The following is a 22,711-nucleotide window of genomic DNA, read 5'->3' as shown; positions in this document are numbered from 1 at the left end:
GAGTGTAGAACCCCTGTTTCTCCCCCCCAGTTCAATGCATGTCAAGTAGAGCACTTATCACCCATTTGAACCCTTTGCTTTCTATTCATCAAAAAAGATTCAAACTACTTATTGACCACTCCAGAAATGTCATAATTCTGTAAACGATATAACAGAATTTCGTGATGACAGTGTCAAACGCTGCAGACAAGTTTAGTTGTACTAGCACAGTCCAAGCAGCATAATAGCGTATTCATCAAAGACAATGTATTGTGCTGGTTCTTTTACCTGCCTATATTGTTTATCCATATTGTGCTAGGTTTTTTTACTTGCCTATCATTTTTCAAAATTACAATTTTTTTTCTCTTTTTTTTTCAGTTTGTTCTGTTGTAGCTTGATAGAAACTGCAACTTGGAAATTGAACCTTAGTTAATATCTGGTCTCTTCTTAGTAGGAGCTCTTTCCACAGGGGATTACAGGCCATGGTATTCACAATAGCTTTGACTAAAGCAACTGATGTTCAGAGTTTACTCATTTACTGCCTCTTTTAGAGGAAATGATTCGATCTTTTGAATTCTTCTTGCTGGTTTTTAGCTGCCTAGTTGTTTTCCATATTGTGCTGGGTTTTTAATCTGCCTGTCTTTTTGTAATTACATTTTTCTCTTTTTTTTTGTTCAGTTTATTCTGTTGTGGCTTGATAGAAACTGCTACTTAGAAATTGAATCTTAGTTTTTTAATTCCAACCATTCCACTTCCTTTTTCTCTTGTGTACACTGCCTTAATGTTGTGGCGGACAGGCTTCCTTGCCTGTAAGGATTCTCAGTGGTGTAAAGTTGCAACTGTGTGTAGTTTCTCTTATGCTGTCTTAAAAATTATTAGTAAACTCTTTTGTTTGCTGAGTTTATATAGAACTCTAATCACATTTTGGTTTAATTTCTTGCAGTCCATACAGCAAAAGACAGTACACAATTCAAAATCTAGTCACTGTGCAATCTTCACTAGGGGCTTTCTTCTTCCACTACCTACTAACTGTGAGATAGTTTTTGGATATAGAACCCTCCCTCGGCTCTCCTCATTATGGTGCCTGCTTTCTGATATGCAATACTCTCCTGAGCCAATGAGCTTCTGCTGATGTCTTCCAAGCAGCAACTCTGAAAGTAGATCTCCCAGTCTGGAAGTCCTTACTCTGACTCCAACCACAAATCTGCTCTGCAGACCTTAAGGCAAATGTTCAGTTGCATGCAAGGAGTATGAGATTAACTCCCCTTTTGCTAATGTTCACCTCTTTTGATTCTCCCTGGACTCCAAGAAATCTTTCTTCTCCTGGAAGGCCTGAAGTCTCCGACCGTGAATCACACCCATCTTCACAGGATGGAGCACTGGATGAAAGAACAAAAGCCAAAGTTGGCTCATGAGCTTTGCAAACTCGCACTCCTCTGCAAGACACCTCCCAGTGCGGACGTTTTATAAAATAGCCTGGCTGCACATACATTTGCGCCAAATTTTAAGTGGGTGCACACATGGGTGTGTAAATCCCGCTTTTACTGTGTATATTAGGGGATTTTAAAAGCAGCGCGTGCCCATGCCATTCCCAGTTTACCAGTTCATCCACCAGTTCATCCAGTTAACAGATAGGTCCTCTAAGCCCCCTAGTTTGATAGCCTACACTCCCCCCAGTTACCCCAGACTCTTTAAACCCCTCAGAAAAGGCTCGATACTTTTATTTTTTTAAATTACAAGTCATCCATAGCAGAAGTAAAGTTACATGTCAAGGGACCAGGGCACGTGCCGAGGTTACATAAGTATTTAATGCTCACATCTCTTGGCCAGGCCCCTGAAACACCCAGGCCCTGCCCAGACCACGCCCTTTCTTGGAAACTTTGGAGAAGCACGCACCACGGCATTTTCGTGCATATATGGGCACTTTTAAAAATATGGTCGGCTCGCATAAGCCTGACTTCTTTGCGCATCCCCTAATTGGTGCGTGCACCAGGCTTTTAAAATTCACCTTTAAATGTGGATTTTAAAGTTTAATGCACAGTACCAAAAGTATTTTTCATGTCATTTCTGGAAAGTCATGCGCCTCAAGCTCCTGTGAAAACAAACTGCATGTAGTCAACATTCACCGACTGAACTTGCATGGTGCAACAAGCAACAGACAACCGGCAGTCATTGAGAAGGTTTTGTAAATCATGCAAGACACAAAAAGAGCAATGACAACTAGATACTCCAAAAAACAGCTTGAAGTAGCACTAATATCAAATAATTTTTAGATAATCCATTTGCAGTTAAAGGAAACAATATAATCCCCATTTTTGTTCTGATTTTCCTCTCATGCCAGAAAAATATGTTAATATTGAAGGTTACTAAATCTCCTCCCACCAGCATGAATTTCACCATAGCTACTGTGATCAGGATCAGCACAGCAGTATCTCAGTTTATTGAAATTCATAGTGCTGAGTTTGGCTAAGAAGAAGCTTTTAAAATATGTACACATCCATATCACATTAGAAAAAAAAACCCATGAAAACCACAGTGAAAAATGAGAATCATTTATTGTATTTATTCGTTTACCTGAATTATCTAAAGTCTTACTAGTGCTGCTGCTTCAAAGGGGAAAGATAAGCATAGATTTTACATATCATGTGCCTTACTTTAGCAGAAGTTGGCAATATGATTTTTTTTTCTGTTTGGTGGATTTTTTTAAAAGGCCATTTCCTTTATAATTTTGGGATCAGTATGTTTGCAGTCATCTTATTTTTCCATCTGCCAGTGTCAGAATGTATTCCAAGATGCACCTTGCACCCATTTTTGGCCTGAGAACTGCAGTATTCCTTAGTAACGTCCTTCTTGCCCCAAACATACACACACCCCTCCTGCTGCTGCCCATCTGTCCCCTTCCCGACCGACTTCTAGTTGTTGCTTTTCTCTCACCATCCATCTCCACTCGCAGTCGTTTCTGTTGCTCAGAGACACACACCCCCCCCCCCCCCAACTTTCAGCTGCTAATGCCTACTTGGAGTCTGCACCCCATACACCCAGACACACACGTACCCCCATCCCAATCACCAGTGCCACTTCTTTCATGTTCCATCTCCCTACCTTCAGTCACTGCTGCCTTCTAACTCTAGAATAAAATCACACATGGTGGGGGGGGGGGGTGAAAGTAACTGAAATACGATATTTAAGGGACTAGTCTAGAAAATATGGAAGGGCTTGTAGACGGTGTTTGAGGCACATCATGGAAGAATCAGAGTGCACACATGCAAGTGATACCTCAAGTGGCGTGGGAGAGGCAACACTGAAGTAAGCATATGCAATCCCCTTATTCTCCTTGGCTATAATGTGGAGGCATATTTGCGTACTGCAAGGTATCAGGTAGCTTGCTGAAATCCCTAGAGTTCTTCAGTGGGGAGGTCTAATAGCTTTGGGACTCGAAGGGTTAGAACAGACAATACTCGATAAAAAAAAATACACTGTCCACAATAAGCTGTGGTATTCCAAAAAATAAAACCGTTTACTAATATACAAGATGTAGTCAGATCAAAAAGCTGAATGCAGCACAATCACAGAAATCAAAATCCAATACAATCATTGGTTTTATAGTCATAAAATCTGCAGCACTCTAAAGGGTTCTTCTTTTCCCACACCTCAGCAGTGTACTCTTTAGAGAGTCTCCCAACCATAGCATTTCCTCTGTTTGCAGATTATCTTCTCCAAGCAGGAAGCCTGACATTCCTCCTGGCTGAAGGTGAAATATCCTCTTAAATTCTCTGTGAGTTCTTCCTTTTTGAATCCTCGATTACATACTCTGTGAGCCTCTCCTGCCGCGCCAGGGTGCAGAAACACTTGGGGCAGGTTCACAAGCTTGGCAGCCATCCTTTGCTCCAAATAAATCCATCTCATAAAGCAAATAAGATAATCTAGGAGTTTAGGGCTACTCCCCCCCCCCCCCCCCCTTCTCACAAGGATCACCTCTGGGTTCTCTCCCACAGGGTCCTCCAAGATCCCAAGCTTACTCCTAGAAGGCCTGACGGTCTGACCTGGAGCCTCAGCCACCTTCCCTGGAGGACAGCTAGAGGGAAAGAACAGGGAACTTTCTGGGTTCTTCTGCTACTCAGAAGTTACTCCCTCCTCTGACATCATCCGTAAGTGTCTGTGGAGATGCTTACGTAAATATTAAGGGACAGGAGACTTTAGGGCTCTCGCACATAAAATGCTAGTGACCAGGATAAGATAAAGAGGCTCAGAGACAGATGCAACACATTCCATGGGGGGGGGGGGGTGTTATAAAACAGAGGCATTGGAGGGACTGAATAGGACATGCACTGCTAAAGTAAAGCACAGGAGTTCAGTCTGAGGAAGAATATACCTTCGGAAAGGCCTAGATGAGTTCTTGAGCATTGTACGCAGCTGCAGGTGCGGTATGAGTTGGTGGTAGAATACAACATTCATTAAGGTTCCTTCATACATAGGAGAAGATGTATTTAGTTGAGAAGAATTGCAAGAATGAAATATGTGAGTTGTGTCATTTCAACAACTGAGATGCAAAAATGGGTTTGCTTAGATATTTGGGAATAAGGCATACAGGAGCTGAAGAACCGTTCAGTACAAATCTGACAGTTTTTCACTGTTTCTCTAAACCATTGGTACCAAATAAATGAACTTAAGAAATGATCTTCAGTGCATGTGGTCTAATTTTTCTTATTACAAATTATAAAGAATAGAATGGGCAGGCTACAGTGTTCTAGATTTTCTGCTTTATGTCAGGTTGTGCATTATATAATATTCCATTTACAAGCACTGGCTGAAGGCTTTCTCACAAGACATTTTATTTCTGCAAGCCATTTGAATTCTAAGTTATCATTTGAGTTTCAGGGGTATGTGAATAATGATGAATAAGGGAAAATACTGTAATCAGAAGGTTTTTGCAGAAATGCTTGAGATGGTTTCAATTGATTGGATTTTCCAGTGCCTGCTGACTTTGAATCCTGCTTGTTTTTCCTGTCTCCTGTAAAATAGAAAGGAAATTCTTAAAGGGTTTTAGGTTAAAGGAATCCAATAAAATATGACTGATTCCCTCCTTCCCTCTCTCCCTCCCTCCCTCGCTCCACTGTCGCCCCCACCCATGCTAGCAAAACATAATGGTGAACTATTTTTGGTTACAAGGAAAGGGCCTCCCCGTGAAAGCAGCAAGCTGTGCATTTTCTCTGTTTCACCACTTTGCAGTCCAGTGCTGTGTGCCTGGTGTTTACATTGGTGATGCAAGACTTTTTTACCCCCTTCATTTTATTTCTGCAAGCCAGTTGCATTCTCCCCCATCTAGCAGCACCTCGCTGGTCCTTTAGCTTAACTGCACATTGCATGAGTGAGTAGCAGCACACAGATCAGCAGCAGGTTCCCATTATCTGACAAAACTGAGATTCAAGAGGAAAAACAGAGTGAGACAGTGGGAGAGGTGAAAAGGGACTGGCAGCACTGCCTTGATCTTAAAAGAAGACATTTAACAACTGGATAAGGAAACCCTGTTCATGATTTGGGATATTCTTCTCACTGACCGGAAGCAGAGTGAACCTGAAGGATGGGGAATATCAGCCGACCCTCTAGAAGAATTGCTTATTTCCTCTGTCTTTCATCTGTGCTTTTGCTGATTGAAGGGAAGAAGCCAGCTAAGTCAAAATGTCCTGCCTGCTGCACTTGTACCAAAGATAATGCTTTATGTGAAAATGCCAGAGATATTCCTCGCAGCTTTCTCCCTGATGTTATTTCTCTGTAAGGGTTGTAAGCATTTGCTTCATGTAATTTATGGTATAAAAGAAAATGACTGCTCTATTAGATGTTTTTGGTATGGATGATGCTTATCAGAACAGATATATTTCTCTGGCTGCTAAGCATATCCAGTTTAATGCGCTTGTTAATGTTGCTTTATTCCTCTGTATCAGGTACATTGTGGCACATTTTACAAAACTTTCATGATATATTGATGTTTTATTTCAGTTCAGGGCATGTGCTGCAAAGGAATAACAGAAAAAATGTATAAAATAATATAGCAGAATTATTGCCAGTTATCAAATATATCTCTGTCTCTCTTTTCAGATCCTTTGTGAGATCTGGTTTTACTGAAATCCCAGAAGGGAGTTTTTTACATATTCCATCTCTGCAGCTCCTGTAAGACAATTTATCTTGCAATGATTCCAATACCTTGGTTTTTGCAACATGTTTCAGGATTTAATAGATAATAAGTGGAGATTTGTGATGCATAATATGAAAACATGGCAGTCTTTTATAGGCGAGGTATTGTTAAATGGCATGTGAAATTATGTATTAGATGAGTTATTCCAGTGATCAGTCACACATTTTTCCCTTGTTGCTGGGAATGACCATCTGCTGTTGCTGGTGGAGGTAAATGCTGCAGCTTTCATCCTGTGATGGAGGATGTGTTACTCAGGAGTGCGATGTGCTGAACTGTAACGGCTGTTAGTGGTGGTGTCTGAGCATTGCAGCATCCATTGCGTTTGCTGCTGCAGCAATCTAGATGAGGATATTTTTGTTATTCTGTACTGATCTAGGCTGAAGTTGCTAATTTTTTTTAATGACAGAAGTCTGTAAATAACTGTTATTGACTCAGAATTTTTTTCATGTAAACAGTTCAGCAGATTTAATATTTTAAGGAATGAACTACTCTAGTCCACTTACTGAGCTGAGGAATAACGTTTGCTCTTGTGCATGAAGTGCTGCCAGCTTCTTTCCTGTAAAGCTAGAAGAGAGGGTTTCGTGCCAGTCGTGCAAGACAGTGAGTGGATAATGGAATCACCAGATATGAAAAAGCTTCACTTTTTGCTGCTGAGATTGGGCTTTTTGTTAGACTTGCAGATTCCCAGATTGTTAGGGAATTACAATAATTGAAAAGCAATTAAGATATAAAATGATTTAGCGTGGCAGATCCAGTACAATGTATACTTCTAGTGCATTGCCAAGAGTACATATTGGATCAAAGATAACATTTGGTTCTTTCATTCCTGTATATCACTCATACCCTTTCTTCAGATGTGAGTAGCAAGTTTTCTGAGTCTTACCATGATGCCCATATATTAAGCAGAAGCTCTATAAGAGTATATGTAGTTTTGTGATCCTTAGGACAAGGTTTTTTTTAGGTAGACAAGGAAGTGATTGAGACTCTTTGAATAGGGGCATGAGAGAAGTGTGAGGTAAAACTTTTAAGTGATATATCCTTGTTGTGTGTACGTAGGCGATAATGGGTATCCTCTTTTGCCTTGATTGTTAGCCCCTAATTCTTGCACACCTCTACTAACAATTCAGAATGGTCTATACAGAGCAACCTAGCACAGGAAGGAATGGAGAAAGGGATGTTCATCTGCCTCAAACAACACAGGCATCCTCAGCCTTCAAAGGCTCACAACCTGAAACACACAACACAGGGTAGGCACACAGCTTCTCATGCCCAAACCAGATAGATAGATAGATATGCCACATCCAATCAACCCAACCTGACACCTCCATTCTAGGACCTGGACCTGCAATCCAGTTTCTTACAGGTGCACCTGAAAGTTTAACTGCCTCTTCTGCTTTCTGCAGATCTCACACTTTAGCCTCTACCTGTTCTTGATCCAGTTCATGCAAGCTCTGAGAGACGCACACATAAGAGACGCATGCAGCACAACAAAAACAATTAGCAAAAGCCAAGAGTATAAAGCCTCTAGCATGGTCTGTATTATGAAATATTTTTTAAAGAGGTCAAACATGCTTCTGATAATAGCCCTAGAGATGTTCATTGAAAAAGTTTCTTTTTTTTTTTGTCTTTGCTTTCAGTTTCTTTGTGGTTTTTTTGGTTTTGTTTCATTTTTTGTTTTACAGTGTGCACTAAAAACTTTTAGCACACAATAAAACGAAAAAATTAAATTAAAGAAATTGATGGGGGGGGGGGGGGTAGAGTTAATATTTTAGATTGGAAATGACACAAAATGAAACAAAAAATATTGTTACTGACATGTCGCTTTCAAACAGCAGCACATCCCTAAATAACCCTGGTGAACCAGTGCACTTTTCAGAGTCATTAGCAGGATGCAAGAACAGTGTTAAATGCCCAGGCAAGAGAATATAAGTGACTGTTACTTATACACATGGCAACAAAAAGACCAGTAACTAGACTAACGTCTCACCACACATGTACTGTTATTGGGCAGTCTCCCTTAATACATGGGAATAAATAGATTATAGATTAAATGAATTTGATCATTTCTACTTTAGCCTAACAAATTCATATTTTTATCATCTTTTAATGTATATAGATTGTTCACATCAAACTCTTTTGATGTTATTGGTGATGCTGCATTTACCGGACTTCCTCATCTAGAGTATCTGTAAGTTAGGAAACCATATTTGGCATAATTATAAAGGAAAGTGGTTTTCCAGGTCTTGCTATTGCATTTTGGTAAAAATGACTTTATAATTTATTTACAGGTTTATAGAAAACAACAAAATCAAATCTATTTCAAGATATGCTTTTCGGGGATTAAAATCATTAATTCATCTGTGAGTATATTAGTCATAGTTTCTATCATTTTAAAAATGATTATATTGTTTTGTTAAGCATGCCAGCGTTTACCAAACTTCTGGAAGAAAGGTTGTACCAAATACTGTTTTTGTTGTACAATTTATTGACCAATCAGAAAGTAGCATTGGAAGTCTCTCTTAAAACACTAGCACGCCCTATGTCTGCCTTCCCAACTAGTCCTAATTATGGGTATGCATGCAAAGAAATTAGGTTTTTCATTTTGTTTCCTTTTTATTTTATTTTGTGTTGTTAATTAAATTTATTTTGTTTTTACTTCATTTCTTGTTTTTAGTGTGTGCTATTTGCAAATATGAGTGCAAAATTACAGAAATTGAAAAATATTTTTTTTCTCTCATTTTGTTTTGAAATGATACAAAATGGCATAAGAAATGTCCTATGTCATTTCAAACAATTGCACATCCCTAGTCCTAATTTTTGCCCATAGCATGACAAAGAGAAGTAGAAAATCGGAGAAACTAAGGCTCATCAGGCCATTTTCTGGTTCCCAATTAACTAAAACTATATTTTTAGCCTACTTTCCAAAGAAAAAGAAGGCTTATCTCTAAAGAACATAAGAAGTTGCCTTACTGGGTCAGACTAGGTCCATCAAGCCCAGCATCCTGTTTCCAACAGTGGCCAATCCAGTCAAACTGTTCAGTGCAAATTACAACAATTCCAAGTTTAAACATCAATCACATTTATAATCACATTTATAATCACATTTATAATCACATTGTTCCCTGAACAATGTCAACTTTAAGTGCTTTCTAACTTTTCTATTATAGCATATCTGAAGCTGGATAATTCTGCTACTTGAATCCACACAGAAAGCATTTGAATACTGTAAAGTATTCATGGTGGGATTACCATCTTCACCACTGCACATCTGCCTATTATTAAAAAGTAGGCCTTTACATTTTAGCAAAGGTTTAAGTGCGTTAATACATTTCCTCCTCTGTGTGGCTTAGCCAAATACCCAAGTATTTTAATGCTGACAAGTTCCAATTGAGAGGGAAAGGTGCCTTCCATCTGTTTATGAGCAATAGGGATGTGAATCGTTTTTGAACGATTAAAATTATTGTCAGATAATTTTAAAATCGTCCAAAATCGTTAGAGTGCACGATACAATACAAATGCCCCCGATTTATCGTCAGGGGCATTTGTATTGTATCAGTCGCCCATATGACATAGTGAGGGCAAAGGTAGCGCCGGCGCCATTTTGAAGATTGGCAATACGGCCCGCGTGCAGGAGGTCGCTCCCGGACCCCCGCTGGACTTTTGGCAAGTCTTGTGGGGGTCAGGAGGCCCCCCCAAGCTGGCCAAAAGTCCCTGGGGGTCCAGCGGGGGTCCGGGGGCGATCTCCTGCACGCGTGACGTTGGGAGCCAGGAACCAAAATGGCGCCGGCGCTATCTTTGCCCTGTCACATGATAAGGGCAAAGGGCCACTGGTGCCATTTCTCAACGCAGCCGTGGCCAGAGAGCTGGAGATCGCGTCGGGACCCCCCCACTGGACCCCAGGTAATTTAAAACATTTTGGGGGGGTTCGGGAGGGTGGGGGATTTGTTTTAAAAGTTCGGGGTGGGTTTTAGGGTTTTTTTGGTGTGCCGGTTTTCCCGCCCTCCCCCGATTTACGATTTTTAATGATTTTTAAAAAACAAAAAACACGACGATAAGATTTCCCTCTCCCCCCCAGCCAAAATCGATCGTTAAGACGATCGATCACACGATTCACACCCCTAATGAGCAATGCCAACAAAGGAAAAGCTTCGTACTCACTATAGTTTATTCTAAGACCCGAAAATGTACCAAACAGTTTGATTTTCTGGAAGATCATATCTAAGCAAGACATAGGGTTGCTAATGAACAATAGCATATCATCTGCAAAAAGGCTGATTTTTATCAATTTCCTTCCCAAATATTAAATAGATTCCATGCTGCTGATGCCGGTAATAAGCAGCATCTATTCCCCAAGTCAACATGATTAATAGCAGTTTATGGACTTCTCCTACAGAACCTATCCAAACCTTTTTTTTAAACCCAGCTACACTAATTACATTAACCAATCCCTCTGGCAATGAATTCCAGAGCTTAATTGTGTGTAGAGTGAAAAATAATTTTCTCTGATTTGTTTTAAATGTGCTACTTGCTAACTTCATGGAGTGCCCCCTAGACTTTGCATTATCTGAAGGAGTAAATAACTGATTCACATTTACCCATTCAAGTCCTTTCATGATTTTATAGACCTCTATCATATCCCCTTTCAGCCGTCTCTTCTCCAAGGTGAACAGCTCTAATCTCTTAAACCTTTCCTCATAGGGGAGCCGTTCCATCCTCTTTATCTTTTTGGTCACCCTTCTCTATACCTTCTTTAGTGCAACTATATCTTTTTTAAGATGCAGTGACCAGAACTGCATACAGTATTTAAGGTGCAGTCTCACCATGGAGCGATACAGAGGCATTATAACATTTCCGTTTTATTCACCATTCCCTTCCTAATAATTCCTAACATTATTTGCTTTTTTGACCTCCACAGCACACTCAGCTGATGATTTCTATGATGCCTAGATCTTTTTCCTGGGTGGTAAGGTAACTCCTAATATGGAACCTAACATCATGTAACTACAACAAGGTTTATTTTTCCCTATATGCATCACCTTGCACTTGTCCACATTAAATTTCATCTGCCATTTGGACGCCAAATCTTTCAATCTTGCAAGGTCCTCCTAAAATTTATCACACTCCACCTGTGATTTAACTACTCTGAATAATTTTGTGTCACTCACTGTATCCCTTTCCAGATTATTTAGAAAATTATTAAAAAGTACAGATCCCTAAGGCACTCCGCTATTTACCTCTCTCCACTGAGAAAACAGACTATTTAATCCTACTCTATTTCCTGTCTTTTAACCAGTTTGTAATCCATGAAATGACATTACCTCCTACCCCATGATGTTTTAGTTTTCTTAGAAGCCTTTCAGGAAGGACTTTGTCATATGCCTTCTGAAAATCCAAACACACCACATCTACCAGTTCACCTTTATACACACAGGGGTAGATTTTCAAAGGGTTACGCGCGTAATCCCCGAAAACCTACCCTAAACCCCCCCTGCGCGCGCCGAGCCTATCTTGCATAGGCTCGGCGGCGCACGCAAGCCCCGGGACGCGCGTAAGTCCCGGGGCTTTCCTGGGGGGGGGGGGGGGCGTATCGGGGGCGTGTCGCGACCGGCACGTCATCGGGGGCATTCCAGGGGCGTGGCCACGGCCTCCGGACCAGCTCTCGGACCGGACTATGGCGCGCCTTGGACAGGCGTAACTTTCGCGATAAAGGTAGGGGGGGGGAATTAGTTAGGGCTGGGGGGGTGGGTTAGTTGGGGAAGGGAGGGGAATGAGCAGGGGGTGGAAGGAAAGTTCCCTCCGAGGCCGCTCTGATTTCGGAGTGGCCTCGGAGGGAATGGAGGCAGGCTGCGCGACTCGGCGCGCGCAGGCTACCGATTTTGCACAGCCTTGCGCGCGCCGACCCCGTATTTTAAAAGATACATGCGGCTTCACGCATATCTATTAAAATTCGGCGTACTTTTCTTTGCGCCTGGTGCGTGAACAAAAGTACATGCGGGCGTACTTTTATAAAATCTACCCCACAGTTATTAAGCCCTTCAGAATTGTGTATGTGTATGTATGTATGTATGTGTATACTAATAACAGTTTTTGTTTGGTGTTCTATCCCCACCAAATGTTTAGGTCATATCAGGGGCACATGAGGATTCTGACAGGAATGGTGATTTTACTTTTCATTCACGCACATGCATGGACTGTGGACATGCACACAAGTGTGTCCCAGAAAGTACGCTTCTTTAGTTCTGGGTAGAAATTCTTGTTTTATAAACTGGGACTGTTTTGGAAACAGCTATCCTGACAGTTTCTTTTCTTGGTCGATTACTTGTGACAAATGTTAATTTTCTTCTGAGTTAGAAATAATACTGCATTCTTCTCAGGGCCAGTACAAGGATCTGTAGCACCCTAGCCAGACCCATGTAACACTGCCCTCCCCCACCCCCACCCCCACCCTCACCCTAGCCAGACCCATGTAACACTGCCCTCCCCCACCCCCACCCTAGCCAGACCCATGTAACACTGTCCTCCCCCACCCCCACCCTCACCCTAGCCAGACCAATGTAACACTGCACTCCCCCACCCCCACCCTAGCCAGACCCATGTAACACTGCCCTCCCCCACCCCCACCCTAGCCAGACCAATGTAACACTGCCCTCCCCCACCCCCACCCCCACCCTAGCCAGACCAATGTAACACTGCCCTCCCCCACCCCCACCCTAGCCAGACCCATGTAACACTGCCCTCCCCCACCCCCACCCTAGCCAGACCCATGTAACACTGACCTCCCCCACCCCCACCCTAGCCAGACCCATGTAACACTGCCCTCCCCCACCCCCACCCCACCCTAGCCAGACCAATGTAACACTGCACTCCCCCACCCCCACCCTAGCCAGACCAATGTAACACTGCACTCCCCCACCCCCACCCTAGCCAGACCCATGTAACACTGCCCTCCCCCACCACCACCCCCACCCTAGCCAGACCAATGTAACACTGCACTCCCCCCACCCCCACCCTAGCCAGACCAATGTAACACTGCCCTCCCCCACCCCCACCCCCACCCTAGCCAGACCAATGTAACACTACACTCCCCCACCCCCACCCTAGCCAGACCCATGTAACACTGCCCTCCCCCACCCCCACCCTCACCCTAGCCAGACCAATGTAACACTGCCCTCCCCCACCCCCACCCTAGCCAGACCAATGTAACACTGCACTCCCCCACCCTAGCCAGACCAATGTAACACTGCCCTCCCCCACCCTCACCCTAGCCAGACCAATGTAACACTGCCCTCCCCCACCCCCACCCTAGCCAGACCCATGTAACACTGCCCTCCCCCACCCCCACCCTAGCCAGACCCATGTAACACTGCCCTCCCCCACCCCCACCCTAGCCAGACCAATGTAACACTGCCCTCCCCCACCCCCACCCTAGCCAGACCAATGTAACACTGCACTCCCCCACCCCCACCCTAGCCAGACCAATGTAACACTGCCCTCCCCCACCCCCACCCCCACCCTAGCCAGACCAATGTAACACTGCACTCCCCCACCCCCACCCTAGCCAGACCAATGTAACACTGCCCTCCCCCACCCCCACCCTAGCCAGACCAATGTAACACTGCCCTCCCCCACCCCCACCCTAGCCAGACCAATGTAACACTGCACTCCCCCATCCCCACCCCCACCCTAGCCAGACCAATGTAACACTGCCCTCCCCCACCCCCACCCTAGCCAGACCAATGTAACACTGCACTCCCCCACCCCCACCCTAGCCAGACCAATGTAACACTGCACTCCCCCATCCCCACCCCCACCCTAGCCAGACCAATGTAACACTGCCCTCCCCCACCCCCACCCTAGCCAGACCAATGTAACACTGCACTCCCCCCCCCCCACCCTAGCCAGACCAATGTAACACTGCCCTCCCCCACCCCCACCCTAGCCAGACCAATGTAACACTGCACTCCCCCATCCCCACCCCCACCCTAGCCAGACCAATGTAACACTGCCCTCCCCCACCCCCACCCTAGCCAGACCAATGTAACACTGCCCCTCCCCCACCCCCACCCTAGCCAGACCAATGTAACACTGCACTCCCCCACCCCCACCCCCACCCTAGCCAGACCAATGTAACTCTGCCCTCCCCCACCCCCCACCCCCACCCTAGCCAGACCAATGTAACACTGCCCTCCCCCATCCCCACCCCCACCCTAGCCAGACCAATATAACACTGCACTCCCCCATCCCCACCCCCACCCTAGCCAGACCAATGTAACACTGCCCTCCCCCACCCCCACCCTAGCCAGACCAATGTAACACTGCACTCCCCCATCCCCACCCCCACCCTAGCCAGACCAATGTAACACTGCCCTCCCCCCCCCCCACCCTAGCCAGACCAATGTAACACTGCACTCCCCCACCCCCACCCTAGCCAGACCAATGTAACACTGCCCTCCCCCACCCCCACCCTAGCCAGACCAATGTAACACTGCACTCCCCCACCCCCACCCTAGCCAGACCAATGTAACACTGCACTCCCCCACCCTAGCCAGACCAATGTAACACTGCACTCCCCCACCCCCACCCTAGCCAGACCAATGTAACACTGCCCTCCCCCACCCCCACCCCCACCCTAGCCAGACCAATGTAACACTGCACTCCCCCATCCCCACCCCCACCCTAGCCAGACCAATGTAACACTGCACTCCCCCATCCCCACCCCCACCCTAGCCAGACCAATGTAACACTGCCCTCCCCCACCCCCACCCTAGCCAGACCAATGTAACACTGCCCTCCCCCACCCCCACCCTGAGTCGAATGCGCCCTCAGACAGTGGTAGATGTATACAGTTAGGGTCACCTTTTCTCTCTCAGCTATAGTAAGCGCTCTGTCACTGCTTTCACGTTTTGAAAATGGCGCCCTCATGTGACCCAGCGGCATTCCGCCCTAGGCACCCACTTCTGCCTATTGGTCGTGCCGGCCCTAATCCTACTTGTCTTATCCACAAAACACTGTTGCAGTACTTAGTCCAAAATAGTTATTTGTGAGAAAAGCAGGTCCAGCAGGTCCAGCACAGGTGGGGCCATAAAGTTATTTAAGGTCTCTTTGGGGCAGGGACTCTGGCTAGCTTTTCTGTCTCCCTTACCTCTCAAAGTGTGGATTCTTTTGACTGGGGAAAGAAAGGAGTCCTCTCAGTTCTCAGAAATTCGCCTCACTGTGAGGTGAATTCCTAAACGCTGTGTGCTGAGTGACCAAATAAGATGCAGGGACCACTGGCACTAACGTCCAAAAATAATACTTTACTGTAAACAACTCTGGACTTGGGGCACAATAAATATGAATTTCCAGCTCCACAGTTCTTTCTCTTCTCTCTCTCTTTATTTACATTTCTGTGTTCTCTATCAGCGCAAGAGTCTCTTAACAAGGCCAGGAATCCAGTCACCCTCCTGGAGTAGGCTGAGCAGTGGTCCTCTATGGTTAGGGCCCCTTGATTGGGCAGGACAACCCTTCCCAGATGGCAAAAATCTGTCTCTACGTAGAGAGTAAATGTATCTCTTTCCCCAATGTTTTGTGAAGATTCTGACTGGGCATCCTCTCTTAATAAAGATGATTTCTTACTCACAGTTGGGTGTACTGGATCTTGATGGGATTCCCTGGTGGAAGGGATCCTTCATGGAACTGCAGGTTTCACAGGTCCATTGATAGGTAGGAAGAGGGGCAGAAAACACCTCCTCCCAGATCTTGGAAGTAATCTTCCCCTAACCTTGGGCATCTTCCACACAGGGTTCCCCAATACCTGTGTTTCGGAAAGACCCAGGGGTTCAGCAGGCTCCTACCTAGCAAATTGTTCAAAGTCCAAATTATTCCCTGGCCACCCTCTGTACCTCTGAAGGAAAGCACAGTGGAAATGACCAGACCAACTCTGGAGGATCTCTGATGGCTTCCAAGGGTCCAAGTAGGCCTAAAATGTAACTCAAGAAAAAACTACAACCTTCCTCTCTGACTTTCAACTAAGACTGCCCCCAAAGCCCTTTGCGGAGCTCTGCTATAAAACCTTCTGCAGGGGATATCTATTATAGCCATACAATGGGAGAACTGCCAAATTAATGGATTCTCCCCTTAATTATCTCTTTCTAACTGCACTAATGTACATGATCCCCAGGGCTTTCGGTAACCCAGAAAAGTGCCCTGGTTACACCGGAAAATACTGTCGGCCATGCATTATATCTCATAAGAATATAAGAAGTGCCATACTGTGTCAAACTGAGGGTCCATCAAGCCCAATATCCTGTTTCTAACAGTGACCAATCCAGGTTACAAGTACCTGGCAGGATCCAAAATAGTAGGTACATCCCATGCTGCTAACACCCAGGGATGAGCGGTAGCTTTCCAAAAGTCTACCTGGTTAATAACGGTTTATGGACTTTTCCTCTAAGAACTTGTTCAAATCTTTATTAAATACATCTACACAAACTGCCCTTACTGCAACATCTCGCAATGAATTCCAGAGCTTGACTGTGCACTTAGTGAAAAACGATTTACTATGATTTGTTTTAAATGTGCTACTTATTAACTTCATTGAGTGTCCCATAGTCTTTGTATATTTTTAAAGTAAATAACCAATTCACATTTATCTGTTCTATTCCACTCAATCATATCCTCCCTCAGCTGTCTCTTCTCCAAGCTGAACAGTCTTAACCTCTTTAGCCTTTCCTCAGAGAGCACGGTTCTATCACCTTTACCATTTTGGTTGCCCTTCTCTGTATATTTTCTAGTTCAACCATATGTTGTTTGAGCTGCAGTAACCAGAATTGTACACAGTACTTACAGGTGCAGTCTCACCATGGAACAATACAGAGGTATTATGGCAATCTCTGTTTTATGCTCCATTCCTTTCCTAATAATTCTTAATATTCTGTTTGCTGTTTTTTGACAGCTACTGCAGACTTTGGGCCTCATTTTCCAAGCACTTTACCGCGTGCGATAAATTCGCAAATCGCGTTAACAGCTGTTAACGCGATTTGCGAATGCAAATTAGTCATTTGGTATTCAGGGGGCAGAGCATATGTAAAGCGGGAACCTGTTTATCGTGTGCGGCAAAATAGCCACAGTGTTAGCGCGGCTGCTATCGCGGCTAATAGCGCCTTACAATAGTGCCTATGCCATAGACAGGTATTTGAGTCCCTGTGGGAGGGCCACCTACTAACTCGGGGTGGGGATTAGGCATGAGCGTCGGGGGTTGGGGGGAACTTTCGCATTCCTCATGAGACGTACGGACAGAACAGTGGTCTCTAGTGCAGATTTGCTGGCCGTCGGAGTGAGGAAACTCACTCCAAGAAGAGATTTGGGCAACATTCTCTCCACCTAGCTTGTTGTTGCCCAGGTAGAGTGTCCATCAAGCTAGGTGGAGAGAACGTTGCCCAAACCACTTCTTGGAGTGAGCGAATGGCAAAAACATCGCCGCACGCGATGTTTCCCCACTGCACGAAAGAAGCCTCATTTGCATTGGTAACGCCCCCTAATGCGTTAACAATGCGATATTGGAAAATGAGGCCCTTTGCTGAGTATATCAAAGCATGGTCCACGATGATGCCTAGATCTTTTTCCTAGGTGCTAACAACTAATATGGAACCTAACATCATGTAATTGCACTTTTGGATTACTTTTCTCCATGTTCATCACTTGTCCACATTAAATTTCATCTGCCATTTGGATGCCCAAACTCCCAGTCTTGCACAGTTCTGCAATTTCTCACAATCCGCTTATGATTTAACAACTCGAAATAATTTTTGTCATTTGCAAATTTGATCACCTCACTGATCATTTATAAACACTGTATATTAAAATGCACTTGTCCCAGTACAAATCCATGGGGTACTTTATTGAGAAAATCATTAAGCCTTACTCACTGCTTCCTATCTTTTAACTAGTTCACAATCCACAATCGGACATTGCCTCCTATTCCATGGCTCTTTAATTTTCTCTGGAGTCTCTCATGAGGGACTTTGTCAAACACCTTCTGAAAATCCAAATACACTATGTCCACTGGCTCACAATTATCCTTCATAACAGCCAGATGAAAAGAAGTTAATAGAGAGGACTAGAAGAGGTAAGCACCCAAAATAATTTCAGAAGTTAATTAAGAAGACAACAATTCATACAAAAAAACCCCAATGTAATCTTTTTTTTTCTGGCTGCCTTTTTCTTCTTTCTTAAGTTTCCAAACCAATCACCACCTGTCCAGCCTTGTATATTATTATAGATCTGTTTGAAAGCAGAGGGATTAGGACTTACGATGCATGGTTGCCTTCTGTTCTACTTTTTTTTTTCACCTTCTATCTCTTTTTCTACCTTACTTGTTGCTAAGTCACGAGTTCAAAAATCACAGCGATGCCAGTCTAGCTAATGGGCGTCACTATGGGGTGGCACTATGGGGCGTCACTAATGGGTGTCACTATGGGGTGGCAAGTGCATCCCCCCTCCATCCCAAAAAATAAGAAATGTCTTGCCACCCCACCTTTGGCTGCCACCTCTAATCCACTGTGGCTGTGGCTACTGCTGCTGCTTCTGCTTCCAGCTTGAACCCTTTTCCCTCCTTTCCCCTCCCTCCTGCAGCCTCTGCAATTGAAACCTGAGATGTTTGAACCACATGGCTCTATTATCTGTGGAGCCTGTGCTCCACAGATAATACTATTGTACATAAGCTATATTTGCATTTAATTATGTTTTTGCCTTGAATTTACTTGTACAGCATAACCTTGGTTTCCCTTATCCCTCTACCCCCCCCTTCCTAGTTCTCTTAATATTTTCATTGTAAAGCCCTTACCCCCTCCCCCCCCCCCCCTCTAGTTATTTTATTCAGTTTCTATGTAAAGCCCTGTTGGCCATTTTTTGTTCTATGGAAACCGATGTGATGTTTTCTAAACGAATGTCGGTATTTTAAATAAAAAATTTTAAATAAATAAATAAATAAATAAATTCAAATGGGATCCCTGCAGTTCAAACAGACGATGTTTGAACAGGGCCCATGCTAGCCATTTGCCGTCCTGTGCGAACAATTACTGTGCTCACCCCGTTCATTCATTCTCTGTCCAGGCCCACCAAAAATACACCCAGCTCCCTTCAGTGATACAAACTGTAAAAACTGACACCATTCCCCCCCCCACCCCTCACCCATGGCTGGTGCAAGGGTATTAGGTGCCCTAGGCAAATCTTAAAGCTTTGCACAATGCCCCCCCCCCCCCCCCCGCCCTATTCCACACACACAGTTAACAGTTATGCATTTATATTTTACATTATATAAATATATTATCAAAGTACAATATTATGAGGTAAAAATATCACTTACATTATATTTATATGCATTGCTGTGATGCCAACCAGAAATCCCTGCAGAAAAAGACACTTGGACCCCCATATGATATTAGGCCTATTGTGATGTGTGTTGGGTGTGGATTTGATCCTCCAAAAATCCTAAAACACTAATACACTTCCTATTAGGAGAATGCCTCACCTCAGTCACACATGCAGAACATAAAGAGACCCTCACCAAATACAGAATAGAGCAACCATAAAGTAGAAATACAAATGCGCAGACAAAAAATGAACTGGAAACCACAAGAAGTCAGACCTCTATGCAGTTCAAAAATGATAAACAGAACCATCACCATTCCTCAAATATCAAACAAGAAAATCAAGAAAAAAAATAAATACATAATCATAATACTAAAAACATACTAATATTATTTTTTAAAAAGCTGATGACTAAAAGATCAAATAATTAAAAACTCATATACAAGTTTTTATAAATGTCCCAAACACCAATGAAATATTTCAAAATAGCAGACACATCAAATAACACCTGAAAAATAAAACTAAAAATGATTTTAAAAATTCACACTCTCCATACCTGGGAACTTTGAGTTCCAAGATTGTCATGGATTAGTGGGAGATGGATGTACAAACTTTCTCCTCTCTTTCTTGTATATACACACACACAAGCTCATACATACATACACTCCCTCTCAGACAAACCCACAGGCATCTCCAGCACCTATTTACACCCTCACACCCCAGGCAGACTCCCATTCTCACACGTATACTCTCTGCCCATCCCAGAAAGGCTCCCATGCATGCATGTGCACATACACAAACACACACCCATCCCAGGCAGGGTCCCAATCACTAAAAATTAAAAAATTATTATTTTTTTAACCTTTGTTGACTGATCTTAGTTTTCTAATTGGTTGGTGGCTTTTTTTCCACCTTCCCTTTCTTGGTCTTTTGCCAATTCCTTTTCAGAATCTCTTTTTTTCTGCTTTTTCTCTCTCTCACATACACAGGCACAGGTTCTCACATTGACATGCATTCACACACTCACACAGCTCTCACTCTAAAATGCTCTCTCTTTCAAATGCTATCTCACTTTCACATGCTGTCTCACACAAACACACAGGCTCTATCACTCTCACATGCTGTCTCACACAAACACAGGCTCTCACGCTCACATGCTGTCTCACACACACACACAGAGGCTCTCACATGCTGTCTCTCCGATCATACAGACTCTCACTCCCACACACAGTCTCTCAACTCACTCTTTATCACACACACTCAGTCTCTCAACTCACTCTGTCACACTCACACGTACACACACACACACACACACATATTCTACAGGGCCTCAGCCTCTCTCTTACCTCTGGGCCTCCACTTCGTGGGTCGCCACAGTCAGGGCTCCATGGCAGCCCTGATCTTCTCGGGCTGCTGTGAGGTGGGATCCGCAGTGGCCCTGCTGCCCGGCTTCCTCTTCTCAGGCCACTGCGAGGTGGGATCTGTGGTGGCCCTGTTGCCAGGTCTTCTCTTCTTGGGCCGCCGTGTAATGTGGGGGCCCTGACCCAAATGCTACTCTTTTTCTGCAGCGGTCACGATGCTCCTCCTCCTTCTTGCCTGTGCAGCTCCTGAAACGTTTTTCATCCGGGGCCACGCAGGCAGGAAAGAGGAGCACCTGGACCCGATCTCACCAGTGGCACCATGGGCCTCCACATCTTCTGCCGCCAGTAGGAATGGGTCCATTGGTGGCAACTCGGGCCTCTCCCTGCTCCTTATACCACCCCACCAGTTGTGCCGCCATGTGCAGTTGCACAGTTTGCACATCCAGTGGCGCCGGGCCTGTGTTTGAACCATGTGGGGCTCTATAGGTACAGAGTCCTGCGGCTCATACATCTCATATTTCATCTGCATGGGCCACGAGAGGGGAGAGGAGGGAAAAGGGTTCAAGCTAGAAGCAGCTTTAGTCACACTAAAATCTTGGGGGAAAAAAAATTCTGGGAGCCTCATATACACAAACAATATACACGGTCCAGACCATGTATATTGTGCCAGTAGAGAGAGAAAATAGATGCTCATATGGAGCATCCATTTTCCTAATTCCCACTGACAGCCACGTCTCCTGGGCACCCGATGCTGAGGAGATGCTAGGGACGCACAATTTTACCTAGCCCCTCCTTTTTAACTTGGCAGCTCATTAGCCTACTGCATCTCGCGCCTGAGAGAGGTGGATGGGCGTGTGTTAGGAAAGCAGGCACTCAATCATGAGTGCCAGTTTTTCGCCCACCAATATTTCATTGGGCTGTAGGTTGGAGAGATGCCAAGCCATATAAGCTCCTTAGTGAGAGGTAAGAGATTGGTCAGCACTTCTGTAGGTATTTTCAATGGCTCTTATCGACTTCTTCGCTTCAGCTTAAAAACAGATGTGAATATATAGTGCCCTAGGTAAGAGTTGAGGGCAATATTATTTATTTATTTCTTGGCATTTGATATTACACTTTTTACCGTGAATGGCCTCAAAGAAGATTACAATACATTTAAAGTAAGTTACAATAGTGTTAGATCAACAAACAATATTGGTTCAGGATCTATATATTTAAGGACAGATTCATAGGCATTTTGTTGTTGCTGAAGAAATAGGAATACTTCTATAGTAACTAGGTTGTGTGATAGGAAGTCTTTCTTGGCTAAAAAATATCACTTTTGTGGTTCTATCTGCTGGCTGACCAAGTAGTAGCAACAGAAGCAACTACTTAGGCAGCCGCTTTCTGCTTTGTATTTTTTGTTGGTAGAAATTCGACAAAACCAGAACCCATTGATTGATAGAATCCTGAAGAGAGAAGGATAGGAAAGAAACAAAAAGAGGGGTTTTGCAAAGCAGGATGAACAGATATAAAATGAAAATGATTTCCACCAACATAACTTTCTTTTTGTTTTGTTAGGGTTAAAATGAGATAGCAGATGCTTGATTTGGATATTTCAGAGTTTAAACAGGAAATTTGAATTTTATTCAAGCCATTTCAGGAGAATATAAAATATGGCTCAAAAACCCCTAGTTAGTTACATCAGATACCTTTGGCTTGGGAAATGTAGAGATGTAGGGATCCGAATCTAATCCAAGCCAGCTGAATTTACCCTGTGTACATGTCACAATCTGTAATTCCTAAGTATCTTTTACGTGAGTTCCAGGGTATTCATTCCAAAAATGTTTAG

The 22,711-nt window shown here is 44.0% G+C and overlaps 1 protein-coding gene across 5 annotated transcripts in view; it reads left to right on the top strand.

Annotated features, from left to right (window-relative positions):
* Positions 1-22,711, top strand: part of LGI1 (leucine rich glioma inactivated 1) — a 128,628-nt gene that overhangs the window by 43,613 nt on the left and 62,304 nt on the right. For 4 of the 5 annotated variants that reach the window (XM_029609889.1, XM_029609891.1, XM_029609890.1 and 1 more), the window contains 3 exons: positions 6,076-6,147; positions 8,289-8,360; positions 8,461-8,532. In XM_029609889.1, coding sequence (XP_029465749.1) covers positions 6,076-6,147; positions 8,289-8,360; positions 8,461-8,532 — 216 coding nt within the window. Of the gene's footprint in view, positions 1-5,227; positions 5,752-6,075; positions 6,148-8,288; positions 8,361-8,460; positions 8,533-22,711 lie in introns of those variants that run through there. The other variant, XM_029609887.1, reaches the window with a different exon arrangement.

This window comes from Rhinatrema bivittatum, chromosome 7 (genome assembly GCF_901001135.1).
Source record: "Rhinatrema bivittatum chromosome 7, aRhiBiv1.1, whole genome shotgun sequence".
Classification (NCBI taxonomy): Eukaryota; Metazoa; Chordata; class Amphibia; order Gymnophiona; family Rhinatrematidae; genus Rhinatrema; species Rhinatrema bivittatum.
This window is presented reverse-complemented; position numbering and strand designations above follow the sequence as displayed.